The 15629-nt window shown below is 46.0% G+C and overlaps 2 protein-coding genes across 8 annotated transcripts in view; one reads left to right on the forward strand and one right to left on the reverse strand.

Moving 5' to 3' along the window:
* Positions 1-15629, forward strand: part of NBEA (neurobeachin) — a 467670-nt gene that overhangs the window by 309658 nt on the left and 142383 nt on the right. For all 7 annotated transcript variants that reach the window (XM_039566467.1, XM_039566482.1, XM_039566485.1 and 4 more), the window contains one exon: positions 8519-8655. In XM_039566467.1, the coding sequence (XP_039422401.1) occupies positions 8519-8655 (137 nt within the window). The remainder of the gene's footprint in view (positions 1-8518; positions 8656-15629) is intronic.
* MAB21L1 (mab-21 like 1) lies at positions 10476-13493 on the reverse strand. Its single transcript, XM_019286367.2, has one exon. It carries the CDS (start codon positions 12416-12418, stop codon positions 11339-11341), a length of 1080 nt encoding a protein of 359 aa, XP_019141912.1. The 5' UTR covers positions 12419-13493; the 3' UTR covers positions 10476-11338.

Below are 15629 nucleotides of genomic sequence, written 5' to 3' on the forward strand. Positions count from 1 at the left end.
CTTCCAAACATGGAAATTTAATTCAGCCATATTTCCATAGTTTCTGTTTTTTATGTATTCAGATTTTGATCCTCGAGTCTAAGTATAAAAAAGAAAAACATATTTGTATGAGTTTAATTTAGAGTATAGATTCAGGCATAAACTGAAAACAGTTATAATTTTGATATGTAGCTGGCTTTCACACTGAAAAAGGCCCACAGTTTCTATAACATACTATTTTTAGACAGTTCAGTGTTTATTCTAATATTTTTTTCCATATTACTATCCAAAATAGCTTAATATTTTATAAGGTGGTTGTCAGTCACATATGATAGTGCTGCTAAGCACAGCTTTGAAGAACTTTTCTCTTTGTACCTTAGTACACCCACTCTAGGTCTGAGCATCTTCAGCTTTTAAAATGGCGGCCAGATTTTCTGCTTTCCAAGCTTTAAAATTAAATCAGTTCAAACTCTGTTGGTTTGTATTTATGAGTGGCTCTGAGAGTGCTTCATGTGTTGTTACTGTCCACTGATACCAGTCTATTTAATTTTTTTTCCATAACCTGCAAAACTCTTTTTATTTGAAATTTCTAAGGCTGCAAAATTAGACTACAGTGGAGCCTATGACTTTACACATCTGCAGCTTCTCCGTTTTCCTGAGGTGCCACACCCCAGATGGAACTGGTTAACTCATCAAAGGTCAAGCTGATGAGCTACCTGATACATAGGAGACTGCAGAAAGACAGGCCTAGACATAAGGAAACTCCACCATTTTGCATCTCATTTCATCTTCACTCTGCAAGTGGTTCCCATACAAAAATCCGTTTATTCTTCATAGGAACATATTGGGACTGACCCACCATAGATTAGTTGAAGGAATGTATCCAGGAATGTCTTGACAGTATCCATGCTTAAACTAAGCACTTTCATTGACTTTTGGACAGGACTTTTTTTTTTGCCTGTCTTTTTTTCCTCTGATGTTATAGAAGCAAATTAGAAGATCAATCAAGAAGACATTTTGGTTAGTCTTGGCTTAATTAACCAGAAATTGTACCAGAGGCAGCCTCATCCCATGCTTTTCGCTTGACTTTCTAAAGAAACAAGGTTTATGTAAGCCTCCTTTGTCAGTCTCCATCTCTGTAACTCCTGAACCCGGAAGCCATTCTGAACAAACTTTTAAATGGGAGAAAAGAGTTGAGAAGCAATAAAATTCCAACAGTGGAATCGGGTTGTTCAAGAAAAAAGCTTGTATGACAGAGCCTTCCACATCACTTCTCCTTTCAGTAGGTACCAGAGGATCTTTGTGGAAGAGTCCTCTGAATTACCCTAACTGTGGGAATGCAAAACATGCAGTTAGCTAGAAGACACAGTTGCACTAGGGAACATTCTGTGTTGTTTCTGGTGTTGTTTAGAGATACTCATATTTTCAGAAAATTTTGAAGTTACAACTGTTGCATCTCAGGTGATGCTTCCAAACATACCTGTCAAGTTATATGCTGAACAACGTATGTCTTTGTTGTCACACACATGTAGGAGTTACTATCCATATAAGTGAACTTTAAAGTATCACAAGCTATCTGAACATAGTATTTCTGTTCACTACGGTCTCAAGAAATACAAGACTTACAGTTTATCTGAAGAGCTTTTTCAGAATGGAGAGTGGAAAAAATGAAAGCTGAAGGGCTTATTTCCTTAAATTTCTAATCAATCAAGCCCTATGTGCATGACAAGGTACAAAAACTGGACTGTATATGATACCTGTCAAGTCTGGTTTGCTCAGACTGGCATCTGGGACTTGATCTTTTGTGTTCCTGACTCGTTAGCTCGAGCTCCTGTTTCAGTGGTATACCATTATCACGAGCTTCTCTCTCTGCTTTCTCCTTTCTTCTTTAAACATTAAGTATGCTTTTCAAAGGTGTATTTTTTTCTGATACTTTTTGATTAAATAGTTAGCTATAGTGACTCTCTCAGAGGGAAAAAATGTTATTTGTGTGGGCATGTTCAGCATCACTTAATGTTTTCTAGGCTGAAAAAGTATCTTCAGTTTCTACCTGAGAATGAGGAGGGAGCTAGTGCAGGTCCTACTGCATCAGTGTAGAATACTCACATCTGGATGCACGGCTTAACAGTCAAGTTCTTAAGTTTCTAAACCATCTTAATTTACTCAGTCCTTCCAAGGTATAGCTTCAGGCGGAGCACACTGTATGAATCTAATTTTGAAGTGGCAAATGTGTGCATTGCAGTAGTGAGGTCCCCATCCCAAATATTTACATTTCTGGCCAGGTGTAAATCATTAAGGGGAGTCTTGACTATTATTAATACCTGATCATCTGGCAGGTTGGTGCTTGGACACGTCCTGGAAAAATGCTGAAGCCATGTAAGCCATTCCAAGCTTCAGCACAGTTCAAAAGTTCTCATGTGTGCCACAGAGTAAATCTGACCGAACTTGGAAAAGGGGGAAAACGTTGCTTTTCTGAGTTACTTTAGGCTGTTAGACACACAGCTAATTGTTCCATGGGACCTTCAGTGGTTCAGTAAGACTGACTTTGGTTTCATGTGGAGTTTGTCTTGCATATTCTTTAACTGTTTTATTAAGTAGTTGCTTTCTATCACTCTTTGAACAATATAAAGAAATAGTTATTCCTAGCAATATTGAGAGGTATGTTTTCCCTCAGGGAGATGTGCTATTTTATATTTTTCTTTTAATAAGACCAGGGAGGTATGGAATTAAAATAATGATAATTTACCTGTGAAAGTGCATAGGGCACTTAATTCAAATATATAGGTGAGTATGTCTATGTTTCAGGTAAAATTACTTTTTTTCTTCTTAAGCAACACTATCTTTATTTTCACAGTCTCATCAAAACTATGTAATTCTTTCTTGCTATTTTGTTCACAGTTATAATATGCAAGATTGTTTTTATTTACATTTTCTTTTTAATCAAGCACATTTGCTTGCTGTTATGGCAACCACTTAAGAGAATTGAGTTGCTGTAATTGTTTAATCATTGTTGTTGAAAAAGACCATTTAAGTCGATCTTTGATGTTACCAGTAGTAGTGCTACATGCTTTATGGAGGAAAGGGGGGGAAAGTGGGGAAAATCTTGAATATCAGGGCCTATCCACACTGGCTATGACATTTAAACAAACAAACAAAAAAATCAATCCCTCTCTCACAATATGAAACATATGATTGTGCAGGAGTAAAAAGCCAACAAAATAAGCTTGGATATCTCTGAAAACAGGGGAAATGAATTTGGGATATTATTCAGTGGTGGAAGAGAAAACCAAGATTATAGTCAGACTTAGATTCTGGTTTTTGAATTAAAAAAGTTGTGCAAATTATCTTTAATGAAGCTGTTGAAAGTGATGTGTAAAGGGAGCTGTATATGTACATTCTTATAAACGCCTTGGCTTGAGTGAAGTTACTGCCTTCAAGTATTTGCTATAGCAGAGAACAAAATTGGGGCAGCCATCCTCATGTAAGTTCAATATATTTACTGCAGAAATCTTTTTAAAGGGTAGCTTGAATCAGATTCAGAATGACAATGGGAACAAAAATAGACTAAATTCTGTGAATTGTTTAGGAATCTTACCTTGTTTACTTGTTATTTACTTGGCACTGCATGTATTATATTAGATGTTAATTGGTTGAAATACTTTTCAGACTAAAGAGCTTTACCCAAAGGATTCTGGTACCTATACTTCTTTCTGCTTCCACACAATGTGACTTACATTACAAGAAACTGAAGTTTTTGTGTGCTTGTGCATGTGTTACATCTAAGTTGTTTTTTAAGTGTAAGGATTTGTACACACTTCAAGTACAACTCAGATACATTTGGCTTTACAGTTAAAATGCTGAGGAAATTTCAGTTGTCTTATTTCAGGTGCCGTGTGAGTGATTTTTAGTTATTATTCTTATCTAAAATTCTTGTTTAAGTATCATATCAAATTACAAAATGTAATTTATGCAAACTATTTTACATAGTAAAAGTATTGGTTTCAGTTAATCTACGTTGAATATATGTTTATGAAAAAAGATTGATATGTTTTTTCTTTTAAGCCAGCATCAGTTAAAAATTAAATGATTTCGGAGTAATTACCAGTAGATTGTAAAATTAAATTGGTTGAGCTGATTGGATATGTTTTCAAAGTACTTGTCCCAGCTAATACTTTCTTGTCTGGGGTAATCACCAAAACTTTATTTTAAAAGTTAGACTTCTAGGCCTGCGGCAGGTAAATTTCTTTTCTTTTTTTTTTTTTTTTGTAATGCAGCATATAAAAGCATGTGCCTTATCCTCCTTAGGAGTAATTGTGCCAATCTTCTTAGCAGATATACCTCCAGTGTAATTTTCAGGCTCGTTAATGTAACACATGTTTACTCTTAGACCTAAAAATGACAGTTTATGGAAATGAAAATTTTTGGTTCAAAATACCACTCCTTAGCAGCTTTCCTTAAGAGGTGTAATTTTACTGATATTTCATTAGCAGATAGAAAACTTTGAAACCTAGTAGAACTTTTCACTTGGCTTGACTTGCTTTACTTGAACTTGAAAAATACAGGAGCTAAGTTACAAGAACTAAATACAGGGACTGAAGTCTCTGTTTAGCAAAAATTACGCAGGGGAGAAGGGAAATTACATTCTGCTTTTATTCACTGGGACCTTCTAATTTCACAATCATTTACTTTTGGAAAGAAAATATTATTTTAAAAGGTATATGCATGGTAGAGTTTATTTTAGAAATGTAAATCACATGTGCAGACCACAGGGATCAGGCAAAGGGGAAAATTCACCATTTAAACAAATTGCTAGATCTGTGGGTCTGAAGTGATTTCTGGTCTCGTTTTAAGGCCAGAACTTCTCTGGTAGGTCGCTTCCTTTCTTTTGCGGGTGCCCCGATCGATTCGGAGAGATGTGGAAGAGGCAACGAAACGATCCTTAAAGAGAGATGCTTTTTCTTAGAATCCCAACATCTGACAAGCACCTTAGACACGGGTCCCCTCCACAAACGCCAGTTTTTTGGGCGAAGCGGGGCAGCCACAGGTTGGCTTTTCCCCCGGAGCGGGAAGGCAAGAGCCCTCGGTGCCGCAGGCGGCTGCTGCGCTGCGCAGGGAGCGCCCGGCAGCATCCCCGGGCGCCGCTGCTCCGGGTCCCTCTCCCCCGGGCAGCACAGCCCCGGCCCCGTGCTTCTCCGGGGCCGCAGCCGCGCTGGAAATGAATATTTACATCCCCTGGAAAAGCGCAGCTCGCCACCGCCGGGCCGGGCGGAGGCTGGAGCCGAAGCTCGTTATCCTTCCCGAATGCGAATGAGCCCGTCCCGCGGCTGGCTCTTGGCTCAGGTGTGCTCGGCTTTTGTTTCATTAGATTATCAATTGGGTCTGGGAAAGAGACCCAGAGCTTCCCGATAGCTCGGTGCCATATGGAAAATCTGCGCTGTTTTGATTATGTTCTATGTAAACATTTTAATATCGGATCCTTAAAATCCAGAGACTATCCCAAAGGGGATTAAAACATAATCCTCTCTCTCTATAGCTGTAGTGGATTAATTTCGTATTCTCTCAGTGGCTGGCTTGCTCCCTGAAGGCTATAACAAAAAGACTCTGCTCCTTAAACATGCTATGGAATTGCAAGTTGTAATTGGAGATTTCCAAAGGACAAGTGTAAAAATGAAACACTGCTAATACCGATTTTTTTTTTCATTTTGTGCTTCAAGGAGAGAAAAAAAATCTGTAAAGATTTTTCAAACTTAGTTTGAGCACCTCCTTTCCCGGAATCCCATAATGTGACTTCTATTTATTTTGCTTTCTGCCTTTTTTTAAAATTATTATTATTTTTTCTGAAACAAGAAAACGCAAGCAAACGTTTTCTCATCTGGAAAGTACGACAATGCTTATTCCTTGTCGCATTGTGATACCTCTGACATGTTTACCTTGCAACAAATCTAGGGTGTCATTTGAGTAGAATGCAGGGCAGATGCCAAGGTACCAATCTGGGAGGGAGCTCGGAGCCTTTTCTAGGGAGGAGTAGAAAGCCAGAAATCCCCGATTTCCCCTGCCTTCAGTAACGGGCTAAGAAGTGACTGTTTCCTTTCCCTCCACATTCACCCCTGCTTTTGCAGCTCTGCACCCTGCTCCAGTCCGTAAGGGCACATCACTGGCACAACCCGCTAACCGGGGTGCCGCATTGTCTTCGCCTGGATGGCAGATTATAGGGTTTGGCCTTTTGGCCATTAAATAGCGGTGGCTTTATTTTTATTTTAGCCACACAACACCAGGGAAAAGAGGTAATTGGATTAAATTGATGTTCTTCCTTCTGGGATTCAGCAAAGCCCACAAACGCCTCCTTAAAGTGATAGAATATCGGGTCGTTTCCAGGACGCGCCTTCCGAAGGCGCTTTTCTCCCCGCACAAAGGCCCAGGAGCCCATCACCCTGCGCCGGGCCAAGTGTGCCCGAGAAGGGCGAGAGGCGGAGTAGGGCGCTCTGCTTGAGAGGGCAAGTGCTTCTGCAGGGCAGGGAACCGCTGGCTGGCCAGACCCCCCCTTCTGTAAACACAAAGAAAGGGGGCCTGGGGAATAGAAACCCAAATCCACTTGTAATCGTACAAGAGAATCGGGCGTAATTACTCGAGCAACCTAGATGAAGATTGATGAGGCTTTAAAGCGGCGTTTCGGATCGATCACCCTGCCCTTTGGAGCCTGCAGCCGGGCTTCCCCGGCTCGGATCGGCTCCTTTCCCACCGCCAAGGGAGGGAGAGAAGATGGAGGCGAGACTGGGAGAGCAGCAAGGCAAGCCCGGCGCATGTGATTCCGATCAGCTGACTGGGGTCAAGAGGCTACCTCGGTTTATTAGGAGATGGAAAACAATAAAATGAAAGAAAATAGAGTTTGTATCAATATTATCCCGTCCGCCACGCTGGGCTGTTGAAAGCTGTTACTGAAACGGTGCGTTTTAGCTTTCCCCTCTACGCACAGTAATCTCTGCCTTCTTCTTTATTTGTTTTGCAAAGTAAATGACAAAATATTGTGCAATAAGGACTTGAATTGGGTGTTACAGTAAAGTAAAGCATTAACAACATGACAGTTAGATGCGCCGATACAGGAGTAATTTGGGCTAAGTGAGTAATTTGAAGTGCTGCTTGTAAGAGCTGGTAGTTAAGTGTGCTGGCAGTGCTGGGGGAGGAGGTGAGGGCGCATCTGTGGCGTCGGCCCCGGTGAGAGCCGCAGCCCCAGGCTCGGCTCGGCCACGCCAGCGCCCGCACGGCGCTGCTGGAGGGGCGAGCGGCTGGGGAAAGCAGAGGGAGGCTCACGCCTCTCTGCCCTCTAAGCAGGGGTTCCCTTATTGCAAGGGAGACTATTTTAGCTGTGTAAAACAACCTAACCCTGTTTAGAACCTCCTGAGATGGTCAGTTTACTACTTTCGAAAAGGTGTATCAGTAAGGTGTTGTACCCAGCTTCTTAATACTGGAGTTGTATTATTTTACATCATATGCGTGTTTATACGTGCATGTGGCTCTGTGTGCTTATGTATGTGTACAGAAATTATCCCACAGGCTTTCGTTGTTAAATCTAGAAGAATATTTTATATATAATATTTTCTTCGAAATAAGTGGTCTTCCTAAACACGGCCACTGTCAGCTTTAACAGTAGATTGCATTGATATTGAAGATAAGATGGTGAAAAAGTGATCCTGTTGTCTTTTGGATTAAGGAAGGGTTGTTTTCAGTTTTTTTCCCCTGAATTAAAATCTAACAATTTGCGTGGAGAAGGCTGCCTTTTACAATAGGTTTTCTCCATTCCATCTTTTCAATGCCCGCGAAAGCGTCTCGTTAAGGAATATATTTGAGCGAAGTATTGTTATACAGTAATTTTAAAAGTATAAGCGGCAGCGAGTTGAAACAAAAATGATCTTGCCGTAAATACATTTAACGATGTTAGCCTTTTTGTGCGGGGGATATTGAAGTAGGTGGAAAAAAAAAAAAAAAGAGAAAAAAGAAAAAAAAAAAAGAAACAACTAAACAGAACCCCCCGATATTTCGCGTTACTTTCCCGAGTTGAGGTCTGGATCCAGAGTTAATGCCCCCAGGCCTCGCAGGGTTGGTGTGGCAGGCAGGGGCTGCGGGCTGCCCTGCCCTGCGCCCCCGGCCCGGCCCGGCCCGGCCGCCGCGGGGACCTTGGCTGCCAGATCGAAGCGGTGTGGAACGAGCCGCCGCTATCGCACATAAACAGTGATAGCGTTAACGAGGAGCAAAAGGGCATGAAAAGAGAGGGGACCTTCTTCTAAGAGGCAGCTATTTTTCACCCTAACCCCTCTGAATTTCGCTGCTGTGATTTATCTCGCAACCCCGGAGCTCACAAACTCGCTTCTGCCCCGGCCGCGGAGTTCAAAGCGCTGGCCGCGGGCAGGAGGGGGATGAACGCGGCGTTTACAAACTGGGTTTACGAGGGGGCTCGCCGGGCGCTGGCTCGGCGGAGGGAAGGGCCACCGGGGATGGGCCGGCCGGGCGCCTCCAACCTGACGCCGCTGCCCTTGCCTTGCAGGCCCCGTGGTCCTCAGCACGCCGGCACAGCTCATCGCCCCCGTGGTGGTGGCCAAGGGGACGCTCTCCATCACCACCACAGAGATCTACTTCGAGGTGGATGAGGATGACTCGGCCTTCAAGAAGATCGACCCCAAGGTGAGTGCCGCGGACTGGCGGGCGCGGTCCCGGTCCCCGGTCCCGGCACACCACACGTGCGCCGGGGCCGCCCCCTCATTCCAAACTCCGCTCCCGTCTGCCGCCTTTCGCTGGGAAAAAAAAAAAAAAAAAAAAAAAAAGCGCAACGTATTAATGATGTTAAATCCTCTATCACGGCAGCGTGCGCGTTTTCCAGAAGCCTTTCGCGCGGTGCCTTTGTATGAACGTGGTCAGATTTAGTAGCTAAGCCAATTGCTCTGAAATCCCTGGAGGGAGCAGCAGTCCTAGCCCGCAGCCTTCCCGAGACACAGCGAAGGGGTTTACGCCTTCCGAGGTTATCGGAGAATCCCGTTATTTCAAAAACGTTAGTTTCCTTGTAAGAAAATACGGCGCATTTTGTAAACACTTTTAACTGCTGAAATGAAAGTTAATGCTTATTTTCTGGGGGGGGGGAAAGAAAAGGGGGGAGGAGGGAAATAGACATGTACCGAAGACTTGGTTCCTGGGAAAGCTCTGTTTTTTTCTGTAGTCATTTACTACTACCAATTCCCCAGCGCCGCCCCCCTTCCCCCTCCCCTCCGCGAAGACCTTCAGCCCAGCCGCAACAGAGCAGGGGTGCGTGACTTGAGCGGAAACCTTTGCGTGGCTTTCTCCCCGCGGGAACGGCGCGGGGGATGCCACGCGGGGGAGGAGGGGGCAGACGGAAGGGACGTGTCTTAACAGGGCGCTCCTCTCGCCTGCATCTCTTTTTATTCTTATCGCTCTTGCTTTATATCTTTGCTATTGCTCTGGAAAATGTTGGAAGAGAGGAAACAGGGGAAGTACTTTTACAAAGACCTTGGGGTTTGGGTTTTTTTTTCATGCAGAAATAGTATAAATAATTTCCAAGAAAACTCCTCGTCTGAATATGTTTGCAATGAAGTTATTTCTCTTTGGTAAATAATTTGTCAAACTCGGAATTTTCTTTGCAGTGCTGGGGTAAAAAAGTTTCTGCCAGAATCTCTGGGTATAACAGTTTCGCTAAAGTGCACCCACTGGAAGTAGTTGTTAGTGGGTGTCACACAGGAGATTGGCCTCTTTCAGCACTTGTTGACTGTTAGGATCCTAATCAAAATCCGCGTTGTTAATTTGTGTTTTGATTTAAAAGCCATTTTAAAGAAATGCATCCTGAGAGGGACCAGGCAGTGCGGTACAGACAGGCGGCTTTGGATTGAGTGCAGTTTTGTAAGCACACACAGGTTATTCCCTCTGAATGTCCTGGGAGCTCAGGGGCTTGATTTCTGGGAGTGCAACTGGCAATCTTACGACATTCGTAACGGATTTGTAGGTCACAAGCAATATTGTTGTTCACTTTATTTGTGCTGGCTCTCACCTATAAATTTTATTTTCCTTTTTATTAGTACCTGCACCAAATTGCTAGTTTTATCAGGATCACTGGTTACTCAAAACACTGCTTCACAGATACGTTGTGTTTCCTCAGCTTTGTTCAAAAGCGAGCAGAAACACAACAGCACCGTATAATAAACCCTTCAAAAACAGATTTCTTTCCTGACGGCTGAAGAAGTGTAACTGTATTGATAAGTACGTCGGTGTCTGACAGTTACTTATGGTCATCTGGAGCTAAATTCCAATATGTTTGTACCATCAATATTTCCATATTCTACAAAACTATTCAAAATGCATAGGCAGGAGTCTGCCCTTAAGTTTTCTGCTTTACAGGATTTAAGCAACTACCCACAGAAAGGCAAAATCCACAAAACATAGCTGCCTCTGGTTTTTCAAGTGGAAAACTTGATCCGATATTGAAACACTTACCCATATGCATTTTACTTCATTTATTAGCTTGTAATTAAATAAATCAGCAACAGAAATTAAAATCTAGATCACAAAAAGTAATTATCCAGTGTATTTCAAGTGCATTTTCAAATATATAATTCCAATATTCAAGCGTTATTATATAAGCAGAATCCAAATTTCTTTTGAATATATTTAAATAACATTTCAAGTATATTTATGGAATGTTAGAAATAGAACAAGCAATATATATGAAACGAAAAATGTAAACTTGTTAAGTTCAGACACTTCAAAAGACAATTAACAAAAGTACTGTGATAAAATCTACCTTTTTAAATGGTATCTTCTTTTTAGCAGAAAATGTCCTTGAAGTATCCAAAATGGCAATTTAACTTCTGTTCACCAAATCACAAAACACCAACATCCACAATTTCAAAGACAATGTGAGATCACAATATTTGATACAAATCAAAAGGTACATTAGGGTTTGTTCAGGTGGCATATCCAAATAGCTTTTACTCACAGAGGGTTTACATAAAAATACCGGGTTTTGTTATAATCCGTTGGTACCGTTTTTAGGCAGAATGGTCACAATCAAATTACGGCCAATTTTCCTTTCCAGGTAGCACACTTTCCTTTTCCTTTTTTCTTTTTTTTTTTTTTTTTTTTTTTTTTTTCCCCCACGGGGAACTGCAAAACTGTGACGAAGAGGAATGATGCTTGCTGTTCTCATTTGCTTTTCTTTGTGAAGAGCCTAAGCTATATTCCTTTTTAAAAGAGAATATTATTTGCATTGTCAAGTGGAAATATATGACTTTTCAAACAGGCATCTTAAACTTCATCGGGAAATTATCAGATTTATCGGTCAGGCCGGTTTTATAGTTACCCTCTAAAGTTTCTCCAAACTTTTCGGGTTGGTAAGTATTTCCCTAGCTAGTCGCCACGTTTGTTTGGCCGCGTTTTCCAGGGCCGAGTGAGGCTTGCCCTGAAAGAGGTCTAAGTTGGGCAAGAAGTAGTGCGGGCACCTCCTGCACTGGAGGCACGAGATGAGCTGCAGTAAAATCCCGTTGAGCCGGTCCCCCAGGCACGACTCGTCCCAGTCCGATTCGCGGGGATGCTTTTCGCATTCGTAGGAAACCAGAGTCTTCATGTGATAATTATTCAGGGGCTGGCCCGGCAGCTCCAGGTGACGGTCCCGTAAGGTTTTGAGGATGGAGAGGCATTTCTTCCTGCAGCCGCCCATCTGCAGTCTGTTCTCAGCTTCCGCGAACTGCAGCACCCAGGCATCGCTCTCGGCCGAGCTCTGCTTGCCGGCCAGAGAGTGGCACTCCTTGGACAAGAGGTTGAAGCCTTCCGCCTTGACCTCCGCCACCCGGTTGGGTCCCGGCCAGGGGATGTGGGGAAGCGGCCAGTGTGCAGCACTCCGCGGCCAGATCCCCGTGCACTTGAACGCTGGAGTGATCTGCACGACGTACCGATCCCTGATCCTCAGCTTCACTTCGCTAGTGTCCGCCACCATCTTTACTACGTCTCTGTAACTGCACTTATCCACGGCTTGAGCCACCAGAGTCTGGAATCTGGACCGGATTTTGCGAGCGGAGAGGTAGCCAGACGCCGTGATGAACTCCACCCAGAGGGACATGCTCCTCTTGCGCCCGTCGCTTAACTTTAACACAGCGCAGCCCGGCAAGGAGCCGTCGTCCACGAAGTTGAAAACCCCCATTTGGTTCAGATACAGCACGACTTCAAACTCCGTGGGGGAGATGACTTCCAGCCCCTCATAGCGATTGTCCATCTCGTTCAAGGAACTGATGAAGCGAGGCTCCTGCACTTCCACCTCCTTCAGCACGTCCGACACCACTTTGCAGACTTCTCGGATCGTTTTGGCGATGGCAGCTTTCCTGGCTTGGCATTTCTCATTGTAGTATTTATTCAAATGATACACCAGCTTGGCCTGGGCCGCGATCATGTTGGGGCAGAGATCCGGATTGTATACCGGAGTCTCGCAATAGGCTGTGGGATCCAATGCGGCTGCTAAGGCTGGAGCCAACTTCAGAGGAGAAACAGGCTGCCGCACTCTGAAATATAACAAATGTTTTTCAAAATGCGCCGAGGCTGCTGCTCCTCAGATGCTCTCTTCCTGCTTTTTTAGATCAGCCGTCTTGAAGTGTGTGTGGCGGGGGGGGGGGGGGGGGAAGGGAGGGGGAGCAGGCGGGGGACTGGAGGGGGCGATATTTTTCCTTCCCCTTTTTTTAAAGGGTCCGTGAGTGAGAGGAAAGCATCGAGAGCAGCACCTTTCCCAGCAGCAAGAAAAAACAAAAGTTGCACTGAGACACAGCGAGGGTTCCAGTAGTCAAAATAATAAAACCTCTTCGTATTTATTTATGTTTTCCCGTAGTAATCACCGTGTGTATGCAGGGCGGTTAATCAGATGGTGGAAAAAAGTGCCGTGTGTGTATGTCAGAAGAAGCTGGCTGTTGGTTTGTATAAGAGCCCAGATGCACTCGTGTGGAAATTATAAAGGCAGGGCCAGGCAGGCGGGCGGCCAATCGCCACTGGGCTCGTCACTGCAGCCTCTTTCAGCTCAAACCCGGCTAATTAATCCCTCTCTAGGAGATAGATATGTATACACAGCCACACACACACGCACACGCAAGCACATATTGAAAGGTAGAAGGTTACCGGCTAAAAACCTGCCCCGGTCCTCTGTATACTTGGGAATCAAGAGAAATCGCTCTCCTTTGGGTGTAACTTGAAGGGTATTGACGTTTCGAGAGGACTTGGCAAAACTGTGCCGCTCCGTACTGAATCCCTGCGTGCCTCCTCATGGCCGGGACGTGAATGCAGGTGTATTAATGGGCATCCATCAACTGGGGAGCTACAGACCCGGCTCGCTCCGACAGGAGCACAGGCGTAAATTCATTACTCCCACTTGGCGTCACATCACGCTGTCCTTTTCCTCCTGATAGTTGTCTGTAACTGCAAGCGAGAAGTAGGTTTGGATTTTTTTTCTCTCGTGAACCGGCCAGTGAACAAGGCAGCGGATTCACGGCAAATTTAGTGTTCTTTGGAATAAAATATTGCTCAGAAGTCCACGATTTGTATTGTTTTAAAGGATCTTCTGACGGGCTCTAATCGATTTTGAGGTTTAATGCATTTCGGCATTGTCTCTGCCTTGCTTTTTTTATTTGTACCTTATGAAGGGAGAATCAATCGCTAAACATATCTGTCAGGTCTTTTTCACGTTCCTTCCAAAAATCAAGCAGCAGATACAGACGGTAAATCTCCTTTGCCAATTCTTAGCCTCGTTTTTATATTCTGTATTGCGCTCCAATATGTTGTGAGGAGTGGATGTTCGGCTGCTTTTCGAGACGCACTATAAGTACCTATTAATTTCAAACCTGGAGGATTTATCGTATAGCGAGCTGTGCTAGCAAGCTGCGCTTAGTAAATGTGCACACGGGAGGCACGCTAGCGACTGCAAACATGCTGGCTTGCTTGTCTGACAGTTTGGGGTTTCGCCTGTGTGATGTGTAATTAGCAAATTTCGCCTTCGGTACTTTAAGTGTTGGTAATCGGGACCTTTATTTGCAAATAAACTGGAGTGGTAAGCTCTTCTGCTTCACAGCATTTACTGAGCTTCACTTTAAGACAGCCCTAAATTTTATATACATAAATATATATATTTAAGAAAAAAAAACTAAACCAGAAAAGCTTTTGATCGCTTGGAATCTTTAGACTAATGACTGATTACCTTTTCCTAAGGTAACTGTCACGGGCATACCCGTGGCTGAGAAGTCATACCACAAAGAACATTTCACGACGTTTATTCAGCGTATGAACGCGACCAACTTTATTGCACATAGCGGAGAATTTGTGACTGTGCGCTTGGCTCCCTCAGTCTAGCGGTTATATGGGTGTTCCCGTGCCGCTCTCGAGCAGGAAGCCGACCGAAATGTTTTCCTGCCCATGAGTTGAGCAGGGCTGGGGCTGTCGCTGAAAAACTGCAGGTGACAGGTCGTCCCGAAGCAGCTTACCTCTTCTCGGCCGCAGCCCCTGGCCGCCGGGAGAAGGGCGACCGCTTTCTGGCTGTTCAGGGCGGAGAGGAGGCAGTTTCCTCCCGGGTTTTCTCCCTCCTCCGGTTAGTTTCCCGGCCAGGGGCCGGGCGGGACAAGCGTGCCTCCCCCCGGCCGCGGCGGGTCCGGCGGCGGCAGCGGCACAGAGCGCCCGGTCCCGGTGCCTCCCGAGCCGCCGCCGAGGAGCGCAGCCACCGGCCGCTGCCGCCGTCCCTACTCCGGCCCGGGGCTGCCGCCTCCCTCCCGCCCTCCCTCTCTCCTCCCCCGCGGGGCGGTGGCGTGCGCGGCCGCGGTGCTGCGGGCTCTGGGAGCCGGCTGCCCCAGCCTTCCCGGAGCAGGCACTTCCAGGGGTTCGGGCTGGCTCCGGGGGGACAGGCGGGCGCGTCTCCGCCGCTCCTACCGGCGGCCGCCCCTGGGTGCGCGGGTAACCTGCTCGGCGGCGGGGCCACGGCGGGAGCGGAGGTCGGCCCTCTTCCCCCTTCCGCGGGGGCCGGCGCACCCAGAGCCGGCTTGGCGGCACCGCCACCGGCCCCGGCGGCGGGCGGGGAGGGGGAGGCACCTCTCCGGCCCGGCACATCCCGCCCCGCTGCCCCAGGATGGGGCCCGGCACGGCCCAGCCCGCCCCTGGGGGCCGCGGGCCATGGCGGTCGTGCGGTGTCCTCAGACACGGGGTGGTGTTGGCCGCAGCAGGGCACGGCTGGGCTGTGCCCAGGAAGGGCGGTCAAGTTGGGACCAACTCCAGCGGGCCGGTCCCGGGGACCGACTGGTGCGGGGGAAGGCCCACGGCGGCCCCAATCCCGGCCCCGGTTCCCGCCCCGGGCGGCGGCGGCCGCTGGTCCCGGGGCCGTCCGGCGCGAAACCGCCGGCGCTGCCGCGTCGGGGGCGGCTTCTTTGGGATGGAAATGTCAAAGAGCCCCTTTCTCGCAGGGTCACAGACCAGCGCCGGATAAAACCGAAAGTTACAGCGGGCGGACAAAAGGTTGTCCCTTCCTCCCTTTCCCGCCGAGGGAACAGCCCTTTCCTGCGGTGGGGGCAACCCTCAACTTCCAGCGTTGCAGGAGCCTCAGAGCTGCACGTTAGCGATGGGGATGTTCCGGGCCACGT

Source organism: Corvus cornix, chromosome 1 (assembly GCF_000738735.6).
Source record: "Corvus cornix cornix isolate S_Up_H32 chromosome 1, ASM73873v5, whole genome shotgun sequence".
Taxonomy (NCBI): domain Eukaryota; kingdom Metazoa; phylum Chordata; class Aves; order Passeriformes; family Corvidae; genus Corvus; species Corvus cornix.

Excerpts from the sequence above, each read along its gene's own strand:
- MAB21L1 (XM_019286367.2), bottom strand. The coding sequence starts at position 12,418 with ATGATCGCGGCCCAGGCCAAGCTGGTGTATCATTTGAATAAATACTAC.